Source organism: Copadichromis virginalis, linkage group LG15 (assembly GCF_057382275.1).
Source record: "Copadichromis virginalis isolate Kocher_CV1m ecotype Utaka linkage group LG15, C_Virginalis_male_GT1.1, whole genome shotgun sequence".
Lineage (NCBI taxonomy): Eukaryota > Metazoa > Chordata > Actinopteri > Cichliformes > Cichlidae > Copadichromis > Copadichromis virginalis.
In genome coordinates this window covers 39,603,593-39,631,258 of record NC_140632.1, presented here as the reverse complement: position 1 = coordinate 39,631,258, position 27,666 = coordinate 39,603,593, and the positions used below count along the sequence as shown (strand labels likewise).

Here is a 27,666-nt window from a genome sequence, read left to right as displayed (position 1 = left end):
ATGAAAGCAATGCAAAGATTGCAGTAGCTTTCCAGCCGTATCATATTTCCTTCTTAAATGTCCTTTAGAAACAAGCAGGCTAGGCGAGTGGACATTAACTGGTTACATATTCCTTCTCCTCTTGTCAAATGATGAATAAAGATGTTACTGCTGTGTGAATACAGCACTATAATGGATTATTTTACATGAGACACGGCATACAGTAGGTGTCTTGTGAGTGGGAGTTATCTGTATTGGCCTGCAGAAGCTTGTACACAGCAGGAGATCCTGTAGTTATTGCTTGAGGCTTCCCTCCGGCAAGTGCCAATGAGTTTATCAGACGAATATTAGATTTACTGATAGGACGGAGTCTCTCTGTTGTGAAGGACCTGAACACAAGATTTAAAGAATGCATCATTCCTGATTACTAAAAACTATGTGATAACTCATGTAATTACATAAGAAAATTGTATTATACAATTTATTAAACTCTGTGGGAACTGGACATGTGCAGTGTGTGATGCACTGCATATATTAGTCAGAAACAGTCCAGATGAAATGATACAGTACTGGTACTGCTACACCTGCCAGTACAAATATTATATTTTATTTCCTTTTTCTTCGTAGGTGTGTTATCAGCTAATTGCCTTCAGTTTTTCTGCTTCACTTTAATTACTTGTGTGTTTTCTCTTATTTCTGGTTAACAGTACACTGGTTCCATCATTGCATGTTTATAATATGACAATTTTATTTGAACTCCTTTCGATTGTTTATGTCAATGTTAAGGGCGCACTAATCCAACACGGTTGCTTTGCGAGGCTCACAGTTTTTAATGTTCGCAGACCTGGAGGCAGGCGTATTGAGATGGAAGGACCTGCACTAAGAGTGAGGAAAGACAGCAGATCTTTGACAAATTCAAAAGTCTGGGGATGAATGGTTTATTTTGCTCTCTGTTTGTGAAAGGCTGGAACAGCATCTACAATGACTTTTAATGATCGTGGCTCAAGAGTTGGGAGTTCGCCTTGTAATCGGAAGGTTGCCGGTTCGAGCCCCGGCTTGGACAGTCTCGGTCGTTGTGTCCTTGGGTGAGACGCTTCACCCGTTGCCTACTGGTGGTGGTCAGAGGGCCCGGTGGCGCCAGTGTCCGGCAGCCTCGCCTCTGTCAGTGCGCCCCAGGGTGGCTGTGGCTACAATGTAGCTGCCATCACCAGTGTGTGAATGGGTGGATGACAGGTTGTGTAAAGCGCTTTGGGGTCCTTAGGGACTAGAAAAGCGCTATACAAATACAGGCCATTTACCATTTAATGAGATCGCAAGAACATTTATGAAACCGCTTTAATTTTTTTTCACAGTTTAAATGCAATCAAGAAACTTCATACAAATAAGTTAATCGCCATGTATCGCACCTCACTGCAGTCTGTTGTTTAGTTGTTTCGTCAGGAGACGCCAGGCAAGTCAGAAGGAAGCTGAGGGATGTTTTAAGACTTAAAGCCCTTCAGAAGTACACATTTACACCACTGGAGACTCCAAAGCGCTCACACTGGCACGGTTTTGATATATTTCAATAAGCTAGACATTGATGTCTAAATGCATAATTGTCTGGCCAGTCTATCCATTAATCTCAACGACTAGTTCGCGATCCTTACTGTCCTCATGTTTGTGCTTAGGATTTGTCTTATTCTGATTACAAGGACTTTGTGGGCTTCACCTTCAAATTCAGTCATAGGAAATAGCTGTTCCTCCTTGAGGTAAATGGGAACTCTGTATACTGGCAGGGAATGGCTTATTTCATCTTTTTTTTCCTGAGCCAGTCGCTCTCATCCTTTTTTCATTTGAAATCCTGCATCTAGTAATTTCATAATTATGGGAGGGGATTATAACGAAGGCAGCTGGAGCTGCAGGTTAATTGGATTTTTCACCTCAACGGGACCGGATCTGAGTCGCCCATGGGCCGCAAATCTGCACATTTGAAGTTGGGGACAGGACAAAGGAGGCTGGGGGAAGAAAAGAGTAAGCAGTTAAAGGGTCCCCTTTGACTTCAAGAGTATGGGAAGTTACTTTTGTGCTGCCAGTTACTGTTTGTGGTTTCAGAGGTTTTCCTTTGCTTGTACACAATCGCCTTCATTCACGCTGATGGCATCTATAATTGGCAGTGTTTTCCGTTCACAGGAGTGACTGCTGCAGAAGCTATTGCAGCAGCTATTGATAACCTCAGAGAAATAACCAGAGGGTTTGAAAATGAACTTCTTAAACAAACTTTCAACAAATACATGAATGCATACTACTTGCAAGAACAGTCACACTGTGCTCTGTTTTTGAAAGAAATACCAAATTGACTGGCTTGATCACCGGTGGTGCAGTGGTTAACAGTGTCACAGCAACAAGGTCCTGAGTTTGAATCCTCTGGCTGCCTTTGATGTGTGGAAATTACATGTTCTGCCCAAGCCTGCTGGGATTCTTTCCCGGTACTCTGGCTTCCTCCTGGTGCAAAGACATGCATGTTAGGTGAATTTGTGATTCTAAATTGGTTCGTAGGTATGATTGTGAATGGTTGTCTGCCTCTCTGTCTCAGCCCTGTGATAGACTGCGTGACCTGTGCCTCTGATAAAAACATGGGACATAAACAGGCTCTCTATATACTAAAAAAATTAATTAAAAGAAAAACAGAGATCTGCAATAAAACACACCCACATACACACCACAGAGCACAGATTGGAAATACTCGTACTCTGCGAGCCAGCCCACAGCTTGCCCCGTGACAGCAGTGACGAGCTTCAACCCGACAACTACCCTGAATTTACTGAAGAAAATGGATGGATGGCTCATAAAATGCATTTAAGCACTTGATTAAAGTAAAAGAATTGGTGTGAATTTATTTTAAAAATGATTATAACATCTCAGTCGATCTTAAACAGAGGATTAGTTAAACAAATAGCTTTTTAAATGTCTCTTTTAAATCTGCTTTCTGCAAAAGATTCATTGTTTCACGTTTCCTGGAGACGGAAAATGATGCTGGAGACGTTCGGTGCACTCTGGAAACACACATTAAATCTTTTCATCGACAGCAAAATGTCTTTCATGCAATTTCATCATATCCTACAGAAATCCTTAGATCCTGAAAATGATCTCAGACTTGACAATCAGACAGTCACAGCTATGTTTGGTCAGATGTGACTCACATGCTTCTTTCAGTCAATAACCCATTCGTCTTAAATAGTTTCACTCTGATTCTGCTGACAGTATTCTCTACTTCTGTTTCCAGAGGCTGGCTTGTTCCTCCGTGGGAGGAACCAAGCTCTCAGCCCCTCGGCTCCTGGCCTACTTCTGAATCAATGTTTGACAAAGGGCGAGTCTCTCCCTCAGCAAAAGGCAGGGAATTAGAGAAGATCTTGAATGGTGAGAAGGCCACACGCAAAGCTAGAGGCTGTATAGTCCACATTCTCTAACAGAGACAAACAGTCAGTGTGAGATCATATTTCCCTGTCCTCAATAATGAAAATAAACCTGCTTACACACCAAGTTTATCCACGTCGAAGGTCACCGTGTCGGGATAAACAAACCGCAGTTAGAGAGAGGGGTGAGGAAAGGGTTGGCAAATATTTGTTTGCCTGTATTTTATGAAGACCTGACTACTGACACCACTGAAACGTGAGCTTCTGCTGTTAAAATGAACTTTATTTTACAATTTGTACATAATCTTGCACTGGAGAGTTTTTTTTTGTTTCAGGTAAACAGATAAATCGGGTGAATGGTGCTTCTGAGTGAGATTTATCCTGACAAAAACAATGAGCAAAGACAAACCTGCAGATCTGACAATGGAGCATTGCTTTCAGTGTTAACTGTGGTGGTAGTTTTGAGGTTTAACACATTGTTCTGCACTCAAAAACGCATTTTTTCCCTCTGTAAGTGTGGGTTAGCCACTTCTTTTTAATATGCATTGTCAGTTTAGCATTACTTTTGACTTTTACAGGACATATTTTGTCATTCCGCTGTCAAAAAATACTATCAATTCATTATAATATTTATATTTGTCATTCTTAAGACTAATTTTATGCTTTCAAATTACGTGTACGCTATCAAACGTTAAGGGATGTTAAACAGATAAAATGGCGCTGCATGTTTTACAATGCAGGAAATCAATATGCTTTTTTTCTCATTATTATGCATGTCATTAAGCCTGCCATTTCAACAGTCAACAATCACCACAACACTTGATTCCAAACTGACATTCAAGGGGTCTGTACAAGAGATCATTAAAAAGGAACATAATTCTTCTATGACAATTTGAAGCCTCAGATAATTGCACAAAATGTCACGTAATTGTTGAAAAAGTCAAAACAACACACAGCCCACACAGCCTTATGTGCACTGACATAAAGTGCATTTTTGCTAAGTTCTGAGTCATTTCCTTCAATGCCAAATGGTAAACAGTGCAATTTCCAGCAACCCTGCTGAGAGCTGTCACTCTGCCTCAACTGGTGTTATATTAAAATGCTTCAGAAATTAGCACTACCTGAGGCATAAACCACCCAAGAACTGACTGTGGGCTCCAGCAGAAGCAGACATTAATTAGAGCAAATATGTGTCATAGCTGGACACATTATGTATAATATATTTCTACAGCCGGAGCCAAGTGTTACATTGACCCCTTGTTAGGTCTGTGGACACATTTCCACTCCCACACGGCATTTTAAGCCAAAATCTTACTACAAGACTTCTGTACTGCCAGACCCTTTAATGGCGCTCAGTCTAGTGCTCATTTAAAAATATACTTAGTGGACAATGCTTTGAACCAGTGTCGGGTTTTTTGTGTTTGTTTTTTTTTTGCCTTTATTAGTGTCACAACCACACAGAGGAACATTTACAATGCAGTTTTCCTACCTGAGTTTCTCATCTTTGAATCACATGGAAAGATTTGGCTTCTCTATAACACATACGCGCTCTCTAAACTCTGCAGTTAGCAAAGAAATAGCAGGAAAAGAAAGCAAATAAACGCTCTAGAAAATAAATTCACAAATTTACCTGTCAAGGTGCTCGGGACTTAACTTGTAACCTGAGTCAAAAGTGTATTTTGTCCATAGCAAAATAATAAAAGCTTTTTTCTCAAATAGTACCAAAACCACAAACCATTAAAAAGCAACTGGCATTTGACAAAAAATCTCACATTTATTTTATTTGTTAAACAAGTGTTGAACTTTACATCAGTCTTAAGTGAAGAGCCCCTTGGTAACATGTTTACATAAAAAACATGAGCTACAGTACAGCATGTATACCAGTGCTGGAAAATATTCACACATTTCCCATTTATTTATTCTTTTTTTTTTTTGGAAAGATTTTAATAAATAAAATATCCAAACCCAAGCGGAAGAACTACATTTATGATAGGAACTTTATTGTTCAAAGTCGCTCGTTTCATTTGCGCTTGCCCACCACTCTGCCGTTACTTAAAAAGATCTATATCTGCCAGAATTACACAAAAAACTGTGCAATGCATAAGTCACCTTAACTGGGGTTTTTGCATTCCCATTCTACCAAAGTAAATGGCAAAGTCAAATAAACATATTTAAACATGGGCGATATCGATGGAAGAAAAAAACACTGTTCACAAATGGAAAAGGTGATAATGCATCTTTGTAATTAGTTGACTCGATCTCTCTTTTTATAAGCCTTAACGTTCAAACGCACTACCATGAATGAAGTGTTGGAACCATAAACACACTGTATAACATATGTGCAACTTCTACACAATAGTCTCTCAAACGTTAGATTTTGCAATTATAAGGTTTCTTCATATTTATGGTTTCCCATTGAATTTTTTTATTTTACACTAGCAATACAACAAAATATATATTTTAGCCATTTTTCCTTGACAACAGTTCAAGTTACAGTTGAGAAAATATAAGGCCTGGGGCTTGATTGCTAGTGGTTATACAATCCAAACTTGATGGTGATGGAGACCGATCAGGACCTTATATTCCTTTTCTAACAGTTTGATCAGGAACATTTTGCAAACATGTCCATGTCCTGGTCCAGGGGTACTGTTCTGTATACAATATTAAAAAAAAAAATAACAAAAAAGAAAAAAAACAGGCTTCAGCTAGGTTGTTGGGGAGTGTATGTACAGCCTTTTGACTGGGAGGTTGCTGATTGGATGTAGCCAGTATTGATTCTTTCTCGCTCTCTCTTTTTTTCCTTTTTTTTTTTTTCCTTTTTTTTTACATTTTTTTTTAAATTTTCGTACCTTAAAATTTTCTCAATTAATCAACAGCAGCAGCACATTTAAATACATAGTTGGCTTGTCTCTTAAAATTGAAATTTAACTCTGCATTTTATGTACAGTCTCATTAAAACTCTGCACTGCCATAGCTGTGCTCCAAGTCTATTGGTCTGCAGGGAAGTTAGGAAGGGTGGCATGAAAAGAAGATGGCAATGGAGATGTAGGTTTGCAAATGGCTAAGTGTAAATGGCGGGGCTTTTAAGCTCTCGTCAAAAAAGCAAACAAACCCCAAACAAACAAACAAAAAAACCCCATTAAAAAAAACAAAGAAAAATGCCTCCCTTCCCTTTTATAATGTCCTCCAAGAGTTCAGGGCTGCAGGAAGGCTGGGAACGGTCTGGGGATGATTTAAATACATTTAAAGGCTTGTCACTAACTGCATCTGTCCTTCTCGTACGTCGCCTTCAGGGATGCTGTCCTCTTTAGTAATGGGAATAATGTAACCATCACTGCTCCCTCGGCCTATCTGGTAATAGGCTTGGAGCTGCTGGCCACCCCCCAAGTTAGGCATACTCTTGTAGTAAACGTCCTCATTCTCGCTCCTTTTGGAGGGGGACAGGTCCTCCACAACATCAGGGCTGCTCTCGGGGTACGGAGAGTCTTTCAGATTAGGCATACTAGTGTACAGGGAGTCCCTGTTTGGGGACTGCAGACTATCATCGGGATTGGTGGGTGTCAGCTCGCTGACAAACGTATCGACTCCCCCATCGGTCCTCACCTTCTTCTGGGGTGCATACAGAAGCGAGTGAGTCCGCTGGGGGATGAGAGGTGCCTCCAGCTCCTGGTGCAGCTCGAGGCCCACCGTGTCACCCACGTGGACCAGAGACGAAGCGTCGGCCACAATTGCGTCATCTTCGCTGCTGCTTCCACCTACCACCGTCACCTTGGGCGGAGCCCGCTCCGTGTGGTGGTGATGGTGGTACTGCGGTGGCTGCTGGTGGTGGGGTGGATGATGTAAACTGTGGTGCTGCTGCTGTTGCTGTTGGTGGCTTTTATTACAGGCACGCAGGTTGTTGTGTACTAGCTCGGAGATTATCATTTTCTCAAAGGCAGCATCGTCCAGACTCAGGCCGCAGTCTACTACCTGCACACTGTCGCCAAAGTCCCCATTACGGAGCGAGTAGCTATTATTAAAGTTACCATTTAGCGGTAGAGTATCCATTGCACTTGTGTCCCTCACCGCATTGTTCAGTGAGTGCCCTGGAAGGAAAGGCAAATAGAGGGGATTTTACATTAGTCAAACACCAATAACAGCAGGGGGAATAAAACAGAGCATTAATGCTGTTTAGGATGCAGTTTCACATGGAGGTCAAATAAAGCCATGCCGTAAACCTGTTAGTTAGGCACAATCCTCAGCATACGCAGGCATGCATCACTTGCGTCGAGAAATCATTTTACTTTCTCACATATACATTTTCACTTTCCCTTTTAAAAAGCTGCTTTAAGAACAAACAGGAAGGGGTTTGTGCGCTTAGTTCTGCCACAAATGTGAAAAAGATCCCAAACAACATTAAGAAACAGACAGTAATCACCATCACAACACACCGGGCAAAAAGTGGATGTCCACATGTATGAAGCCACAGACGGGCAAGCTACGACACTTAAAGGTTTTCTAGCAACTAATAGGTTGGATGTGCTGAACTAAAGAAAAGGAAGGAGATGGCAAACGATGACATAAGACAGAAAAGGGAAAGTGGTCATGGGACAGCCATCTTTGTTCCCACTACAAGGGGAGCCCACAAGCAGCACTCCACCATCACCACACACAGCAGGTGAAAGGACTCACTTTAGACAACTCACATCATGTCTGTCTGCTCAGGCTATCTGGTCTAAGAGCAGCTGATGTACAAAAGAAAGTAAAATGATTTATTGTAACATGAAGAATCACTCAAAAGAACAACAAAATGTAACGGTCTTAACTGCAACTTAGCAAGAGCAAGGGTTCAGCAAATGAAATAATTAAGCATCGGCTAGCTTTTAGTTTTCCGAGCTAACTGCCAGCAGCCGCTTTGTTGTCGTTTTTTTTTTAAGTTGAGTTTGTGTCGGTACACTTGCTGTCCATTAGTTGGCAGCTTGTGTACCCAAAGCTGGCAAAGGTCAAAGCCTGCCCGCAGTTCGGCACTTGGCATCCGTCACAGTAACAGTTCCCAGTGAGACCCCGGTCACTAGCAGAACAGCTCAAGAAAAAAAACAGCTGCTGCTGAGGTCAGACTCAGTCATGTTAGGAATTTCTCAAAGCATGGAGGTCATGGAAAGCAGCAGAAAAATGTATTTGTAATACCACGACTGAGAAAGGAGATAAAGGAACTCTGCTACCACTTTAATTATAACATTAATTCAATGTCCATGGCAATTCATTATGTCTCTGTCCAGGAGGGGTGGACCGATTGTGACTAAAGGGAAAGATTTTACAGAGATTCTGTGGAAATTTCAAAAAAAAGTATGAAGAAGGAAAACTAAAGCTGAACAGCTGCAGCCATGACATCCACGTGTTTATGCCCGCTAGACGGCAATTTAGTGTCCAGACGGGTGTTTCTGGGGAAAAACAGTGCGGGGACACTACTGGACACTGAAACTGCTGTATGCCACACAAGGACAAGCAACTGGAGAGAAAAGAAAAGACATGAAAAAAAAAGGTAGAAAGAAAAGAAAAAAGAAACCTGACAAAAGCTGTTCTGACGGGGAGAAAAAAAGCAACACATGTTGTTTTGGTTAAATCTCAAATTAAGCAAAAGAGACAATAGCAGAGTAATAAGCATTTAGAAGCTCTGGAAGAATATTTGATATTTTATTGTCTTTCAAATTTGGGTAGATAATTTTGTGAACCGCTTGCTCACTGAGTGTGTGTTAATGGCCTAAAGTGAACCAGTGATTGTGCCGGGGTTTTGTTGGGTTTTTTTTAATAAGCATGCTGAAAAAAATTTACATTTGATAGGCAAAGTTAAGTTTTACTCCCATACTTGTCTCTCTGTAGGTCACTAGAAGGAAGCACAAGGGAAAAGCACAAAACATGACAAAGGAGGCCATTTCAGTTTCAAAATAGAATACATATATAGATATATATAAAAATAATCACAGCACAGTCTTTACAGTGTGGTGTATGCTCAAAAGTCACCATCAACTGTACAGTAAAGCAATCTGTGAAAGTCTGCATGTGTATGCAGCTACTAATGCAACGCTGCATGATTTTTTCTTGCAGTTTAATGTGTTTTGAAGGGGAAAATTCCCTCTGAAGCAAACCAAAACTAACAAACGACCTGTTCAATTCAGGAGAATTCATCATAATAATCATGCAGATTATACTGCGGCTGCACAGTTTGCATTATTTTAAGGCAGAACGTGTAGTATCTCTTTCCCATCTTAATCATCACGTCCCATGCAGAGTATGGATATTAGAAATACGAGAACACATATGAGACTCTATTGAGGCGAACCACAAAAATCTCTGGCGTGCATGAAAATGTGTGCATTTTCACACAGACACACACACACATTCTCTCACTATGTAGTGTGTCAAGCATTTGGGAGACAGTGATTCAGAAGGAAAGGTGATACTGCCGAACATCCTGCTTTTCTTTTAGCGTGCCGTACACTGAAGTGAGATACAAAAGAGGGAGAGAGCAGGTAAAGACAGAAGAACAGGCAGAATGCAGGTGAAAGTATCAAGTAAGCACACCTGGTGAATTAAACACTGGAGCTGTGGGAGTGTTACATACGACTGTCTCAGCCAGTAAGGTGTTATAAGGGTTGTTAGTGCCTTGTGGTCGCAGGAGAGGATTTGTTAGTAGATAGTTCCCGGTCATTCCTGGAGCAGCAGGACAGAAGAGGAGCATTGAGAAAAAGAGATCAAGGAAATTAGCAGCAGTTTGTGTAGAGAGGCGTGTGGCGTCACTTCTCTTTTTACGCGAAATCTGAAACGTAGTGATCGTACAGAGAAAAGTTTGAGGAGCAAAAATATTCAACTTTGTGCTGTCCTTCTTCAGTTATTTAGTTCATTACGTGTGTTGAAAAGCATTTATAACCCATTTATTTACCAACTAACATTTGAAACAGCTGTGCTCATTACTGCAATTTTTCACACTTCTCGCATTTTTTAAGTCAAGCTCGGTTATTAGTATTATTTTCCTCCCAAAAACAGCACCCTGTTATTGTGCAGAGGTTTTGCTGTTGGACCAGGTCCAAACATAAGTGCTCCCAAGAGACCAAGGCGAACACGTCCAAGTCAAAGTTATTATTAAGTCTTAATTTTTTGCCACTTTCTTCCAAAAGCTCATCTTCTTTCCATTCCCCCCCCCCCCCCTCAGCTTGCAGTGTGTTTTAAGGATCTGAGGTATTTCGGCTGCCATTTATCACCTGTGTTAAATGCCATCTGTCATGTTGAGAAGTCTCCAGGGATGTTTTTAATGACAGGGAAGTGCTTCTAGGAGATAGAGCCATCCTTCAGTGCACTGTCTCTCCAGGGTAACGAGGCAGCTACACCCCAGAGTGATCAATATCCAACCTTTACATTAACATCTCCAGGAAATTATACTGATCGCCCCCCCAAAAAGACTTCTATTTTGATGCTGATGTATCAGCAAGCCAAAATGTGTTTTAAAGCGCTAGGTGTAATGTTGTAGTTTGTGACAAGTGACAGCAAAATTTTAAAAAAAAGTGACCGCAAAGAGAAGCAGAGACAGGAGTCGAGAGGAGGGGAGAGGAGGGAGTGGAGTTAAGCTACCTCGGTGTAAACCCTCTTTCCCTTCGCATGCTTGGAAAGCCATTTCAGAGAGCAGCAGAAAGCCTAACAGCACACTAAGCACTCCAGGTCAGCCAGAGTTGAACATCATCTTCTCATCATCATATTTGTGCTCAAGCTAAATAATAAATGACAGTTTTTTTTTCTCCCTCCCACTGTAAAGTAAGAGAGGTCACCTTACATGCCAGGCTACAAACCGCCTTTTTAAAGCAATGTTAAGATTTTCCGAAAATAAAACTTTGCACCCCACCCCTTCCCTGCCTTTTAAGTTTTGTCTATGTTTCCCCTGAGCTTTGGTATAAACTTTGGACAGCCAGCACTTAAATTAAAAAAAAGTTCTTCCAGCCTTGCCCCAATTTAAGACTGACATGACTGGCCAGAATGACAGCTCACAGAGTATTTGAGGATGGATTGTTGTAATCCTTTGCTGGCAGAACAGGGAGACCACACTAAAGACCTAAATCTTTTTTTAAAACCGTACTGCTCTGTCTTTTCAAGCTGAATCATTTATTACGATTACCAGAGTAGGACCCTAGACGGTGTTGGTGAGATCATTGGAACTTGAAGGAGGTATTTTTAGCTGGATGATGAAATGTGTGCATAGGTGTGCATGTGCAGAGAAATGAGGTGTGAACTGACCTTGGTTAAGGGTGGAGGTGCTGTTGATGTCACCTGAGATAAAGGAGGACTCAGATTGCTTTCTTACGGTGTCATTCCACATTCTCCTGATACGACTCTGTCAGGTCAACAAGGGACAGCCATTAGGACTTTAAACAAGCCCGTTCACCTTTCAGATCAACTTTCATTCGATTTCCCTCTACGTGCTACACACTATAAAACAAACCTACTAATCTGCAGTGAGGCAAGGGCAGTAGTAACTGCTCAATCCCTCTGGATGAGTTTTTCAAAAACTAATTTTATGTAAGTCAACTTCTGAACAACTTCAGCTCCAGTTATGACTCTTTACAATAGGCTGGAGGTTATACTGAGACGGGGATGCTTCTCTATAAGCACATTACATCTGGAGGTATTGTCTGCTAAGGTCTATTAGCCTTTAATAAGAACCGGATAAGGCGAGGACAAAGTTGTTGTTTTCTTCTTTGTAATTTTGGCTCTCCCTGTAGTAAAAAGTGCCTGCAATGCTCTTTAAACAGTGCAATACGTATTTCTTCCCCATGCACATGGCGTTAGTGAAAAAGGATAAAAGCAAGAGCTAAAGGGGCCAGAACAGAAGAAAGGTACTCATGCAGTACAGCAGATGCTGCTTGTAAAAAAGTGGGATAATGTTTGTGTCTTCTCATCTACCTCTGAGGTTAAGATGCAGAATGTGCTTTTTCTCTGTGCTCACAGTAAAAGTACATTTTCCTGAGGAGTCGTTTAAACAGTGGGGTTATTAACAACGTAACAGAGCTGCACGACGAGTCCAGGATACGTCGCGCTCTCATCTTATCCTGGCACGTGGCGAGACTCTCACTGTGCAAAAGTGCCGGTGTACCTGTGTGCCAGAGGAGTAGCGTGCGCTGGTCCGTGTGGTGGAAGTCTTCGCAGAACCGTGCGAGCTCTCAGTCGGCAGCCCTCCGCAGCAGTACGTGTGGCGGAAGCACTTGCTGTACTCTTTGCGGACCTACGCAGGCAAACAGCCAAGTGTTTAAATACAATGTTGACTTTACATATGACTTTACAAGAAGCAGAATGAGGCAGTGTTTGTTCTTTATATCAGCATCTGTGAATTCAGCTGAAGGTTTGGCCTTGACTGCTCAAAAGCCTTCTGCTTTTCACCTTGACAGAGAAAAACCGTACGCAGTGCAGAGTGACTACTTACTTTTTTCTGGAGAAGGCAGTGGAAAATGAAGATAAACATTCCTTGGAAGGTGTTGAATATGGTGAAGAGGTACGCCATAACAATCGAGGCCTCGCTGATGAAGAAGAGCCCAAAAGACCAGGTGAGACCGAGCAGACACAGCAGAGCAAAAGCACCCATGACCCAGGATCTGAGGGACGACAAACGAGACACAGGACGAATCCAGCATGAGGGAGGTTCTGTGACAGAACGGTGATTGGAATATTAATCACCCGGTTCCACTATGAAATATGTAGAAAAGGCTAAAAACCAGGTGGGAGGAAAATGAAATAAAATGAAAAAGAAAACACACACACACACGTCCTCACAACCCTTCCCCGCTGTCCCCACCCCTCCATCCTCACACGTGCAGATTCTGCCCTCAGACAAGACAAGAAACAAGCAAAAGCTTGACCCGCTTTTCTCTTTATACCTCTCTATTTATTAAAACACACCAACCGCTATCACAAGACAGCACGACATGTTTAAAAATAACTCAACAAAAGCAACAAACACTATCATATTCATCTACTGAGTGCGCTACCAGAACCGGAGAAGCTACGCAGACGTGGAAAGAGTTCAAGGAAAACTCCCTGCTTCGTGTGCGAAGGTCCTGCGGAGCCTTCGCACACCAACAGTGGTCACGGTTCGATGATCAAACACACAACAGCAACGACAACAAAACTGGATCAAAAATGATGGACGTGGTGGCAGTGACCGGTCACAAAGACAGTGGATGAGAAGCTTAGAAGCTGCAGTTTGTGAAAGGAAATGATAGAAAGAGGAACAAAAAGGCACGAAAAAATAACGTGGGATAGAGAGAATAAACTAGAAGCTGAGGAGACGACTTCTGGGCAGCATGTTCTTACTTGATAAACCGTTTATTATCTTCATAGCTAGAGAGCATGACAGGCAGGAAGAGAGAAACACAATTAGATTAGAGCGCATAACAGCTTGGGTTAGTCGGCATTTGAGTAAGATATCGTCAACTTTGATTCAGGGGAAATCACGGGAGGCAGTGAAATAAAGGATCTAACAAGAACTGAGACTTGTATATTTTGCTGTTGATGATTCAATTACATGTAGAACATTCGCTGTCTGTAGCTGAATATGCATTTATGCTCCTTTACTCGTGGGTGGTGTTGTGTGGGTAAAATTATCTGAGGTGCGTAGTAGAAGCTTACCCAGGCAAATCTGTATTATAGTAGCCGTCACAAACGCGATAATTACTGGTGTGGATTGCAGAACAGAGACAGGAGAGAGGAATGACAGAAGAAAAAGAAAGGAGAGGGTGTGCGTTAACTTTGGCTTCACATGCAACATGCAGCGACCATTGTCTGACTTCAGCATCAAACTTTGGCACGAAAAACAGCGACAACAGGAAACAAATGATCACAGAGGAAACAGCGATTAGGCAAACGGTGCATTTCAGTACAAACAAGCTTGAAAGAAATCATTTCTAACATCCGACATCAAAATGCGCAACAATCTGAAGTTCAGTGAATGCTTTCTGCTGTGGTTTCCTTAAACAGGGAGGCGTCCATCTCAAATGGACCTAGAATACTAAGTGAGGCGTTTTTGTGACTGTTCTCTCTGATTGCGGTTTTACCACAGAGCTGTGTTGTTGCACGCATTCATTAAGCAAAGATGAAGAATAACAAACACTGGACGGGGGGAAAAAAGAAAGCAGCAAGCGCCGCTCCCGCACAGCGTGGTGGAGGTTGAAACACAAACTAATATAATGTAAATAATGCAAAATGGCATGAGACTGCAGGACTGTAACCAACAAGACCCTGGAGTAAACAGCAATAAATATATATTTATATCAGTTTTCTTCATACAATGTGCAAAAACAACAGCAGTTGTAATTAGTGCTTTGGAAAACGCTGAGCTACACGCTGCGGTGACTCAGCAGCGGCTACAAGAGGAAAGGCGGAGTGTGGCGGTGTTGAGATGGTGGCAGATTTTTTTTCTTTTTAGGATTAGAAGCTGGCATCTCTCTCTCTATATATATTTATATAAATATGAAAAAACTTTGACATTTTCCAGTCTCAAGCACACATGGTAGCTGTTCGGCTGCGCCCCACCCTGCCAGAGCCGACGCTGAACGGTTACGCAGCATCCTTACAGTGATGCGTGTCAAGCCAGAGCAGTTCTGTGGCTGCAGGTTTGCAGTAAAACACCAAAGCATGAAAAATATGAGTCACAGAATATGTGTAGTCATCATCACAGATTATACACAACATGGTGATGCAAAGAAAAAAGTAATTTCAGTGAAAATAGTAAAGTCTCTATGAATCATTTTAAAATTGGGCCTAAAATAAATAAATAATAAAAAGAATTCATGTAGAGGTGGAGAAAAAACAACAACTTAACACTAAAAGAGGCTTTGTGGTTTTTCCGGGGGAAGTGGCACCGGTGTTAGATTGCTCATAAGTGGGAGGAGTGTGCGGGCGTTCTGCATATGATGACGCTTCACTTACTTTATATTCTCCAGTCGGCTAGAGTCTGGTTTCAGGGTGGTGGAGTGCTTCACCATTTTGTACATTGTGATCACCAGGAAGATGAGATTGAGCTGTCAAAACAGAGTAATGGCAGTGTTAATACATGAAGATGTATGACTGAAGATATAGCACACACAGAAAAAAACTGTTAATTTGCCCATAAGTATTAAAAGAGGAGAGCCTTCAACTCTGCATGTCCACAGACTAATCCAATAAACATCTATCGTTCCAGCTAGTCTCAGACGGGGCCGACTGGCGCCAAATTTAGTGTCATTCTATATCAATAAGAGCATGGAAATGCATTAAAATCCATCACTGTAAGGGAAAAAAAGAAAAGAGGGGGGCAGCCACACAGCACCATTCTGGGAATGTCAGAAGGGAATGAAAAGTAGCAGAAGAAATGAGAGCCTCTTGGTGTACAAAACAACTGCATATCATTTTATGCACATAGTGAAATATTATAAGGTATAACCAGCTACAGAAGGCTTGAGGGAACGTGGCGTATTTTGTTCGATTCCTGTTTGTGGCCAGATGAAAAGAGAGAGAGAGAGAAGGAAGGGGAGACGTGTGGAGGCTGTTGCTTGCTTGTTTTAATGTATTAAATCTTTAGAGAACCAGTGGCACATATCAGGTTGAGACAGGGATACTATGCGCTGTGTTTCTGAGCACATTTATTTGCTACCTTTAAAAAAAAAATCAATACTGTGATTTAGAGACACAAAGGCTGCATGTTCCAGCAAGGAGCCCTTCCAAATAATTTACCTCAAAAACATTTATTCTGGAGCAAACTAGCACCTGACGCAGCATGTACATGTACTCACTCAGACAAACCCAAGTGCATTTGTGCTGAAAGCCAGGCATGTATAAATGATGTCAAGGAATATCTTACAAAGGGAAATTGAGATGTGAGTCTCCAATAGAGCAAATAAGAGGATCAAACACCAGAAACACGGCAGACAAATGTATGTGTACGCGGCGTCAGTGCCATGTGCGTAACAAAGAAGCTCCATGCAAGTAAAACATTTGTAGGGACGAAAACCAAACAGTGCATTTTGGCGTTAGCACGCTGTCTTTAGAGCACTGCAGCACTGGCAAAAGAAAAATGGAGACGGACTGCCAATGCAAGGGACCTTTGTGAGCTGGACTCAGACCACAGCCATTCAGTCTTTCTCAGTGTTCTGGTGCACACACGCTGCTATCAAAAGACTACCTGTGGTCAATACATCACCCCTCCACATGCAATCAACTCATGGAGCCACTCACAATAAGCCCGACTGTAAAAAAAAGAAAAAGGGGCGAGAGAGGAAGAGGAAAAAAATGCAAACCTTCTTTCATATCACAGACGGCACTGAAACTATGTTTTGTTTCACCGTGATCAGCCATTATTCCTGTCTGCATGAGTCAGACAGTGGGTGTGGGTGTGGGGGAGGGGAGGCGTGTGGGTGTGGGGGGACACGAGGACGAGGACTTTTGAAAAACCCTTTCACACAGCCTGGAGTGGTGACATGGATCCAATGAGACAGAGGAGAGGGACACGGTACTTTAAAGTAACCTAGCAGCATGGCACATGTTCCCACCCCCACCGACATGCTTTCGCAGCCCCTCCCGGGGGATCCCTCTTGCTAGAGCGGAGCTGTCTTGCCTCTATCCTTCACTCTGTCTCTGAATCATCACTGCAAGCCATGCAGAAGCACCTTGCCACACTGGGACTGAGGAGAAAGCTTTTTCTGAAGCGGACTGTGTGTGTACACACTGAACTCCAAATGAACTGCTGGGGATAAAATATTAAAGGTGCAGATGGAGCTGTCCAGATGATAAGAACTGCTCGCGACGTGTCATGATCCAAAAGGCCTTGTGTTGAAGTTATCTCAAGCATGCTAATGGCTCCCCCCACCACTCATTACTTCCATGTTCCTCCTTTCATGGAGCTAATACCCCCTGTGCCCAGAAGCAGGGCAACCTCTGCCTAAGAACAAGGATCTAAATGCCTGCTCTCAGCTTTTGTTTTCAGTCAGTATTTAGGAAGCGTTTCATCCGGCAGCAAAAACTACAGGAAAAATGAGGGGGGAAAGCACAAGGCTGAGAAAAAACAAAACAAAACATGACCACCCTAGGTCAAAACTGGTGTTACTTGGCACAAACATGGTCTGGGTGACAAGTGGGGATCCAGACATAAGCCAAAGCAGCACTGTTTTCTCTCCTTTTCTCCTGTTCATGTGCCTTTTCGCCTTCTAACTCTGTCTTTCATTGACAAGGACAAAGCCAATTTGTAGAGAAACCAGGGTCACGGATGGTGCAGACAAACCTTGCTCCTGCACGCTCCCCCGAGATGCCCCTTTCCACAGTACTTTGTCTTTTTGAGTCAATTGTTGCACAGAATCAGAGGAGCGGTGTGCGAGGCCCGGCCCAGTGCAGCAAAACCTCATTCCTGTCACATATTAGCTCTGCTACAATACATTAGCTCCTCACAGGGTCATGATGCTATCTCTGCGGTCATCACCACCGGGATCCCGATCATCATTTCCACTGCAGAAATATTTTTCATGCAAATCATTATGAGAGCAACACTCGATTGGAAAACAATGAGGGTCCAATTTAGGGAAAGGAAACATATTCCAGTGTGGCTGACAGAGCATTTGCTGAGACAGGGAGAAATGTATGTTTGCTTTAATACAATGTTAGCTTTTCCTCAATTATAAGCTCACACATTCAAAGCAGGGAGGCAGAGAGGAGGAAAGAAAAAAGACAGGAAAATCACTGAAAACAAGAAAAAGTCATTTCAGCATTTACTCCGAGACATTTCAATCCAGCGCAGACCCTTTTCCAGTGAGCACCATTTCTTCCATTCCTAAGCCAACGCCTGTTTGTGAGAAAGCTGTGAAATGCAATCCAGTGTGCAGATTTGCCTTTTACTTATTCTGCTGCCACACAGACAAAGAGTACGGCCACTGCATCTTTACTTTGAAAACTCGGAGCAGTCTGCCAATAGTGTGCAGGGACTCGATGGAATTTGACACGGCTGACCCTTTTCTCTAGTATATTTTCAGTGTCAGCTTGATGTTCAGCAGAGGTCACTGCATCTGTAGATACAGTACCAACCATTAGCTTGGATAATGAACACAGTACTGAACAAATACCACCCATCCTCCCTACACAGCAGCAAGACGAGCCTGCAGAGCTTCCTTATCCCTCGGTGTGCACGAGGGCAAAGCAATACATGATGTGGGAAGCTGAGAGGATATATGTGAGGCACACCACCTGCTATTTCTTTTTTTTGGTCCTGCGCAGGGAAGTAAGACTCCCGAAGGTCTTATTCTTCTGAGCCTCTCTGATGGAGCGAGAGATAATAATGTCATGACCAGTAAATAATTGCATGTCTCAATGGGACATATGTCAGTATTATATGCTATATGTCCTTCACCCTTGGCGGACCCTGACCAAACAGAAGGGATGCCTTTGCTCTCCGTCTTCCTGACAAAGTCGTGCGCTATTTACAGGCAGACAAATACAAAAAAGAGCTATGAACATTACCCCGGCTTGCAACGTGTGCTGTAAAATGGACAATTTCAGCCAATTGTTAACATAATTTTTTCCCTCATCACATACCTTTGAAGGTCATCAGGTAATATCTGTGATATGAGACTTCCTGAAATTGTGTAAAAGTGAGGTTAAAGTACACTATCAAGGCTGATGCTTGTCAGGCAGTGAGAGGCAGAGGGGAACGTCGGACGCCTCGTAATCTGTCTGTGGCGCAAAATTAACCTGTCATCACCGGGAAGGCTTGGAGCAAAAATCCTGCTGACTTTTCCCTTCAGTTCAACCATCTTGCTCCCTTTATCTTCCTCCTGCATCTCTTTCATCTCACCCTCTTGGTCCCTTCCTCACTCTGTCAGTATTAGGGCTGAACGATTATGGAAAATAATCTAATTGCGATTTTTTTGCCCCAATATTGCGATTGCGATGCGATATGCGATAATTTTTTAAGGTCTTTGTCTTCTGTATTATTAAACAAAGACAAGCAATACATCATATAGTATGGCCAATACTATATTACATTCATTTTAAACTGTTCTTTCCTGGAAGACAGACCTCTGTTATGATGACATGAGGTGATGCATGAATTGATGACTGACATTTTTATTTAACTTCTTCAATCACAACAGTATATTTGAACATACACAATAGTTTATTTTTAGCTTACAAACATCTGAGCATAAAGTGCTGACAAGGAACCCTGGTGTAAACATTAAAATGAAAGTCAGTACAATGTGCAGATTGCAGAAATATACATAAACAAAATCAGTGGCTTTACCACACTCAGTTTTTCGACATCTGTGAACTACTAGACAGTCATTCAATTAAAAAATAATATTAAATAAATAAAACTAATAAATAAAAAATACACACATCTTACTGATCTCTGCAGTCAGTAACATTACACATAAAGTGCAAACATAATAGCAATTGTATAAACACACACACAAACACGCCTTTAAAATTTAAAGGCGTGAAACTGGACGGTCTAGTTCTGATTAGCGTCACCGCTGTCTCGGTGGAGTTTAATAAACTCGGCCGTCTGCTTCTTGCTATCTAAAATATAACCAGACACTGGTGTAAATTCTCGACTGTCTCATACTTCTGTTTAATAAGTTTTCTGTTTGACGTTTAGTCAGCTGTGTGAAAACCAAGGAGGAACCCACCCGGGGGATTAATAAAGTTTTATTTTATCTAATCTAATAACTTTAATCTCAGCCAAACCGATTTACTCACGAACAAACAAAACACTGAAAAAAGCCCAACAATAACATTTTTAGGTTGTCTAAGTGACTTATATATTACGTTTAACCCGAGCAGCGAAACTCCGCGGTGATCTGAAAATGATGTGCCGGGAGTTGTGCCGTTCTCGGCCGCATCAGTAACCCTCGAGCTGTCGAGCTGGTGGGTAGCAGACGCCTCTGAAAACGTCGAAGCACTTTTGCAAATATGGGATATCTTGATAAACCGAGCAGATATTTGATGTTTACACAACTACTTTCTCGCCTGAAAATATGTTAAAAGTTTATTTTGTGACCCAGAAAGATTAGTATGAGTAATTTTAAAACTTAGTAGCGGCCGCCATTGCTGGAAACTGGAGTTTGGCTGGGCCGCGCTATGAATTCTGGGATATGGTAGTAATTTGGACAGCCTTATAATCGCAGTATAATCGCAGCCTTTGCGGTTAGAAAATTGCACTTGATCATGTCGCGATATTATCGCAAATGCGATATATCGTTCAGCCCTAGTCAGTATGAGTATTCAAAGAAAAGAAAACAGCTTACCATGATGATACAGGTGACAGGTCCTATAAAACTCCATATGAAATGATTATCCACACTTAGCCAGCACCTATGTCAGAGAAACACACAAATCAGCTCCAGGCAGTGAACACCACAAAAACGACATCGTGCTCCTGTGGCTAAAAATGGAAAGAAATCATTTTTGGTTACTTGGGCTGATGTCTTTTATTATCAGTGTTTAACTCAAAGCTCTTTCACAAAACGAGCAGGAAGACGGCCGGACACAACAGGAGAAGAAGCAAACCGAGCAGCCCCTCTTAATAGCGTCGTCTTAGCTGTGATATAGCCATTAATCTATGTAAAAGGCTTTTTTCCCCTGCACTGCGCTCTCCTCTTTAAGACAGCATTTACAAACAAGAGGTCACAGGAGGGTCTTTGAACAGAAAGGCATTAATGTAGCTGCAGCCTCCCCTGAAACCACAGTGTTGAGTCTGTCAGCCACTTTCAAATGACATAAAAAATTGAACAGCTGCCCATCCCTGGCAAAAGGCGCTCAAATGTTTTGGTGTAGTCTCCAGGGATGCACATAAGGTGCTGGAAGAAATGACGAGCGGATTTCTTTTCAAAATCTGCCACACGCAGCCACAGCAGGTAAGCTCACACAGTGCAGCATCCAGCATGTCTGCTCTGCATTTCCAAGAAGAAGCTGCACTCACGCTTTCTTGGTCCCGTAGCTCCTGTAGTCAATAGCTGCTGAGACGCCGACAACGATGGCAGGGAAGAGGTAACCAGACACGTAGTAATACTTTTTCCGCGAGTATTCGCTCTCAAAGACTTCTACAAGCATGAGGTACAGCTGGACTCCCTCAAGACACATCCAGGAGAAGGAAGCTAGGAAGAAGAAGTGCAGGATCCCTGCAATGATGGCACAGCCAATCTGAGAACGACAGAAGAACAACAGATTCAGACAATCAAAGAACAAGATGCAAAGGAGACACAGTGAAATTTATTAAATAATCTTTCGACATCAAGATGACACGTGTCGTTTCCATCTGACTTTTGTTGTTGTTGCTGGTTTTTTAGTGAAAATTGTACATCGTGTACCCCATCTTTTATTGAAGCTCCCTGAAAAGATCGTCGTTTCAGGGCGTCTCGTTCAACAGCAGAGAAAAACAATGAATATTCATTCACCACATGGGCTCTGACTAAGCACAGGTTTAGCTTTCCATCAGCACAGTACAAATTTAAATGCCATTAGTATTGTGGGGTTAGAGTTAGGAGATTTAATTATTTGGAGCTGTGAAAAAAGACAGAAAAAAGCTGCCGTTGCTCAGCAATCGTCGCTGCAGCTTCAAAGGAAAGAGGGAAAAAGACCCATCAAGCGGAAGACATGTCCCTTTAGTAAGCTATATTAATGGTGCTGTTCCACTCGTGTCATGTCAGGGACAAGTGGGGAAGGCTAGAAACAAACAATGCTTAAAGTCTTATCCATTTTACTCTGGAAGGGTCTTTCGTGTGAGGGCTGAGAGGCGATAAGGAGAGAGAGGATGAATCAAAACCAAATCAATAGGGTGAAATCATTCCGGCTTACCCTGGGTTCCGTCATATCGATACCAATTAGGAATATTAACTCTGCAATGAAGAGATTAATGCACAAGTTCTTGTGGATGGTGTTGCGATCGCTCTGCAGGCCCCGGAAGAAACAGAAGGTGAAGATGCTGATCATGAGGCAGACGAGGGACACCACGATGCCGACGCGAGTGATGACGGTCAGGAGCAGCTCGTGCACTTCACTGCTGGCCTGAAGCGAAAGGGCGAAATGACAAAGAGGGTCGTGTGAAGCTCTGAGGGAAATAATGGTAGCCTCCCCTTTTAGATTTGATAATTGAGGACTAAAACGAAGAAATGACTGCTTACATTTACATTCCAGCATAATGAGATAAATCAGGAGCAACAAAAGGACACAGAGTAACCAATTTCATATTTTGGGACTACATCCCTATCCCATGACATATCTGCGGGCGCCCATGGTGATGATATTGATTAAAAAAATCTTTCTCTTTCAATAATTGTGGTTATTTCATTATCGTTTGCTTCTGGGTGTAAAATTAGCATTACGTGTTGGAGAAGATGCACTCAAAACAACCCAGTACGCACAGATCGACTCATTAAACCGCACCGTGACAGCTGCAATCTTTAGCTGCTTTAATATTCAAGCCTAGAAACTAAAATGTTAAGGGTCTGATCTTGATTTAATCAAAAATCCTCCAATGCTACGGGTGGGCACGAAAGAAGACTGGACATACCGAGGTTTCACGGTGTGCCATGAGGATGGCAAAGTTGGTGAGATGGCTGCATGAGCAGGTGGTGTGTGTTTTATTGGAGTCCAGGAGTTTGCAGCCTTGGGTGGACCAGTAGCCCATCATGCTTCTCTCAGAGTAATTCCAGAAGGAGCAATTGGAGTTGAAGTAGTGCTCCATCTGCAGATAACAAGAGATATGGTTAAGTGTCCAAATAATTGACTTCCTGAAATTGAAGCACATGTAGAACACAGAGGCCATTTACCCCCCACTCACAGAAAGTATTTTTCTGCACTGATATGGATGAGGATTTTTCACTTCACAGCTCTTATGAAGCAATTCATATGTTGTATCTCATTTGGCACATGCTTGCCAAATCAACCGAAGCATGGTCGCGTATACGAGGCCTTAATAACAGAGAAGCATAATTGTTTGACGGCATGTCTTTGGAATTGCACAATTTCTCTGATAAAGAATGGAGTCACGCGCGGCCCTCTGGGAACTCTAGTGACAACTTTAAAAGACGAAAGATAATTGGTGCTCCAGTAATTTCATCCTAGATTGTAGGGCTAATCTAGGAGTTAATTTCCCTCACTATAAAAGAAAATGGGTATCATTTATATCCCAATGTTGATTAAAGAATTAGTTTTCATTAAGAATTCACTTAGGTTCTAAAGACTCCTTTAATTTGATGTTCAATGACTTAAATAAACTGCCAACTGACCTAGCCAGACATTTACAATTCAAATTGCACATCTCCGTCTACTCTAGATCTTCCCTCCTGGTGTTTTTAATATGGCCCGTCCATTTGTTCCTACAGGCGGACTTACATCAATGTGCTCCAGGGTAAAAATCACGGGGTCATTAATGAACACGCGGCTAGACTCTTTGTTGATTGAGGCGGCGATGATGTCCGAGTTGACGGCTACCGAGACGTTGCGGGCGTAGGCGTCATTGTCCATCTTGATGGTGGCGTTTTCTGTGCTGAGGAACTGGCTCAGGTTTTTGTAGAGCATGAAAACCAGTTTGGCAACTCCTGCGGAGCGAAAGATTTAAAGAAACACCAGATTAGGGAAAGAGCGACGCAATTAAAACAACAGGGGCCTAAAAGAAGTGAAGACAAAATATGCAGAAGACTAGAGGACGAGAAAGCTCTAAAACTGACTGCATCTTTTTCAATGTAGCTGAATTTAAATTATTCAAGCAATTATCTGCATGGATGAGAGAAGTGAGATATATTTGCTACAAATGGCCTTATTTGTAGGTTTAAAATCGCAGAGCTTTGGAGTTTTTGAGATAAACTGCACTCAGTCTCTTGAAAATGAATCCATTTCACAGTTTCTCCTACGCTAAAGAATCACTTTTGTTTGTCTCTGAGTTACCAGAGTTAACTTTGACCGAGCTCCTCTCGCTATCGTTGCTTTTTTAACTCACCATTCCGACTGTTGAGCTTAACAGTATTGGCTGAGAGCTGGATTGAGATGCCGCTTTTGCCGATCTGTGGAAATTTGAAATCCTGGACCTGGCCATCCGTGCTGAGAACATACACTTCCAGGACTGCCAAGAGCAGAGAGGCAGGGGATGAGTTAGAGAACGACAACAAAAAAAACGAAAATCGGTCAATTCAGAAGAGACAAAAAAGAAAAAAAGCAGAAGGGAAGACGATTTCTTCCTGACATTTCTACACGAGCTGTTTAAACATTTCTAAATGTTAGTGACAGTGCGCCACGCAATAAAAGCGTCACTCACACAGTGATCGTTTCATCCCAGTGGTGCTCCCACTAATATGAATAAAACGGTGCTGAGAGAAACCAAAGGACTCTCTCGTTCGGTCTATCAGCTGAAGAAAATGAGCGAAGGAAGAGGAGCTTTGGATAAACAATGTCCTTTTTTTCTGCCTGCACAGCAGGCTAATGTTCACATTAGTGTATAGAGTTACAAGGTCTAGACGCACACATTTATAAAGTAAGCGTGCGCAATCAGAGAATCCAGTCTATTTAATTGTCTGATATTCATCACTTTGTCAGTAAGCGACTTGTTAAACCTAATACGCCTTGTTTTTCACTTCCCCCGAGGTTTAAACCCTTATTATGAAAACAAAGTCCTTTTTTATGAGGCGGCCTTGTGTTGCTATCACAGGAGTTACTCTTTCAATGAACTGAGCGTAATCAAATTAGCCGAGGCGCACATCAATCACGGACGCTTGTCATTTGCTTACCGCAAACTCGGCTTTACTCACTTATATTATCTGCTGGGACTTTGACAATAGCCGGTTCCATGAGGTTGTCGGCGAGGACGAAGGCCCCTTCCTCCAAAGTATCCAGTAACATGGTGGCTGCGTGAGTTTGCTCGGTGCTGTTCATGTCCTGCCAGGATTTGAGCGCCTCTGGTCGCAGAAGGTTATCCACCGTGTCCACGATGGCCTGTATTAAAGCAGATAACCGAAACAAATCCACAGAAAACAAAGGTTCTTGAGTGTCTGGAAACAAGTGACATTTTCTGTGGATGAGCTGTGACATGCAGACGCTGATGTGAGTTAGTGAAACGCTGTGCTGGAGTGTCACGTCGTTAGGAGTGAAATGGACAAAAGTGAGGAAGCTGAAAGGACGTCTGTTTCTCAGGTGTATATGTAATGTAAACATATATTTGCAACACATTTCAAAATAAAAACAATAAAAAATGTTTTTAATGTGATGTTAATGAAGGAAGAACTGCTAAAAGAGCGGAGGAGACGAGGCGCTTCAGCGATGCTCGGCCTCTTTTCCAAGGATGTTGCGTCGATGCTCTGGGTCACAGTGCACTGAGCCTATCACGTCTGTCTGATAACAGGATATTAAGAGACGGCCTGGTGAAAGCCAAAGTCTCCGTGGCTGATCTCAATTAAAGCTCTCTAATTGGAAAGTTCAGTGGGCAGCAACTTTCCTTTTCTGCAAACACTTTACTGTAGAACAAGTAATTAAGCCGCCCTGCAAAGGCACTCGAAAAGTCAACCAAAAGTGTGCAGTTTGCTAAACTGTTGTTTGTCCCGTGAATGCAAACCTTGTTTTTTTTTCCCTTACATCTTTTTTGCCATCTAAAAGCTCAGGAAACACGGAGGATAAATTGGGCATAAATGATGCAGGGTTTTCTTCAGGAAATAATAAAATCAATGCGTCTAATCAGGTAATCAATGCTGGCGACGGCTGGAGGAGAGGGTGGGGGGGGGGGGGGGGGGGGGGGGGGGGGGCTAATGTGAAGTTGCGTCAGATGTCAGATACTGATGACTCAACAATCCCTGTCCCTGATCCTCTCTCATGCTGCTGTAATTTACATCGACATAACCTCTCGGAAGTCAAATCGAAATGTTTTGACTTTAAAAAGCGAAACGATGATGCGACGCGGCGGCGGCGATATGACTACGTATGTGCTTTTTGCTTTTTTCCAGTTTCCCTGCCTCTTTTACGAGTGCACGGCCGTTGACTGGCTAATTAGCTTGATCCATTTTAACACCCTCCCGAAGGAGAGATGGATTGAGGGGGGTGACTTTGGTGGCAGGTGGAGGACACTGATGTCCCTGATGGTGGGGGGATATATATACAGCCAAAATACTTTGATGTGCGAACCCAACGCTGTGAAAGCATTTGGGGAAGAAAGGGAAAGAAAAAAAAAAGCGTTTGACCTGCACTAACCCTATTAACCAGCTCGAGCTATAGATTTGTACCTTTAATTTATGAAACGCATTCATTTAATGACCTCAAACCTGCGCCCTTGTGGATTTTCCCTTTGCAGGCTGTGAATGGTCAGGAAACGATCCGTAGAAAGAGTTTTGATACATCACTACAAAGCAGCAAATCCTTCATCAAATGAATAATGAGGGGGATGTAAGAAGAGGATGTCTGCTTGAGTTGTGCTGTTATTCATGTAGGCGTGCAGTCTTGAGTAAACACAGAAAATAATAACAGGGACAAACGGAAGAAACAACAAAATACACCATAGCTGTCAATGCATACAGGAGAGAAAAAAACAGAAGACACGTACACAGTTACAAAAAGAAGCCACCTAAGTAACTGGAGATGACTTCTCTTTGACTTAGGAAGCACTTTGAATACAACTGTGTTTTTGTGTGAAGCAATTACTCAAAAAAGCAGGAAGCACAGGGAGGAGGGTGTACACGACAGTGGAGAGGGTGCATGCTGCTGAACTTGGGCTAGGGCATATACAGTACGGTAGTACAGGAATAGAGGGGACAGCAGCTGCAAGCAGAGTGGGCAGAAGCTTTGCTTCAGTACCTTCATGTATGCCCTGCATGTCCTTTCTCGCTTTTGGAGCTTTTTTTGTTTGAGAAGGAAAAGAACAGATACAAAATAGAGACATGTAATTTGCACAAGTTCACGAGCTCGAGTAAAGAATTGGTAGAAATAATAAAGGGGTGAGCGCTGGATGGAAAAACCAACTGATAAAACGACCAGTCTCAAATGGCACCGGTGGATCACACTCATGACACTGAATACACATCTGCTCAAAAATCAGAACTGCTTTTCTGTTTGTTTCCCAGCTCGGCTGAACTTGAAGTGAAAAGCACAGAAAAGCAGACTGCTGACGTAATCTGGTGAAAAAAATCTAATAAAACGCAGCTATTGTATTAAAGAAGTATTAAGTTATCAGTAAAGCATAAAAGCGATGTAAGTTATGCAGAGTCATTCAGTAAGCGGGAACTGGGGAGAAACTTGAGGTAATATTTTTTAATACCCTGCTAATATGTGGAGGATCTGG

The 27,666-nt window shown here is 42.4% G+C and overlaps 1 protein-coding gene across 11 annotated transcripts in view; it reads right to left on the bottom strand.

Annotated features, from left to right (window-relative positions):
• Positions 1 to 5,120: 5,120 nt before the first annotated feature.
• Positions 5,121 to 27,666, bottom strand: part of adgrl2a (adhesion G protein-coupled receptor L2a) — a 90,732-nt gene continuing 68,186 nt past the window's right edge. The window contains exons 9-26 of one of the 11 annotated variants that reach the window (XM_085433320.1): positions 27,183 to 27,221; positions 25,154 to 25,337; positions 24,349 to 24,471; positions 23,745 to 23,950; positions 22,921 to 23,094; positions 22,206 to 22,415; positions 21,331 to 21,551; positions 20,657 to 20,723; positions 15,318 to 15,409; positions 14,019 to 14,063; positions 13,704 to 13,730; positions 12,817 to 12,985; positions 12,490 to 12,618; positions 11,634 to 11,730; positions 9,933 to 10,061; positions 9,217 to 9,234; positions 8,043 to 8,095; positions 7,392 to 7,456 (exon numbers count right to left, since the gene is read on the bottom strand). In XM_085433320.1, coding sequence (XP_085289446.1) covers positions 8,058 to 8,095; positions 9,217 to 9,234; positions 9,933 to 10,061; positions 11,634 to 11,730; positions 12,490 to 12,618; positions 12,817 to 12,985; positions 13,704 to 13,730; positions 14,019 to 14,063; positions 15,318 to 15,409; positions 20,657 to 20,723; positions 21,331 to 21,551; positions 22,206 to 22,415; positions 22,921 to 23,094; positions 23,745 to 23,950; positions 24,349 to 24,471; positions 25,154 to 25,337; positions 27,183 to 27,221 — 1,968 coding nt within the window. In that variant the 3' untranslated portion in view covers positions 7,392 to 7,456; positions 8,043 to 8,057. Of the gene's footprint in view, positions 7,457 to 8,042; positions 8,096 to 9,216; positions 9,235 to 9,932; positions 10,062 to 11,633; positions 11,731 to 12,489; positions 12,619 to 12,816; positions 12,986 to 13,703; positions 13,731 to 14,018; positions 14,064 to 15,317; positions 15,410 to 20,656; positions 20,724 to 21,330; positions 21,552 to 22,205; positions 22,416 to 22,920; positions 23,095 to 23,744; positions 23,951 to 24,348; positions 24,472 to 25,153; positions 25,338 to 27,182; positions 27,222 to 27,666 lie in introns of all 11 variants that reach the window. The other 10 variants (XM_085433321.1, XM_085433324.1, XM_085433322.1 and 7 more) reach the window with 10 other exon arrangements.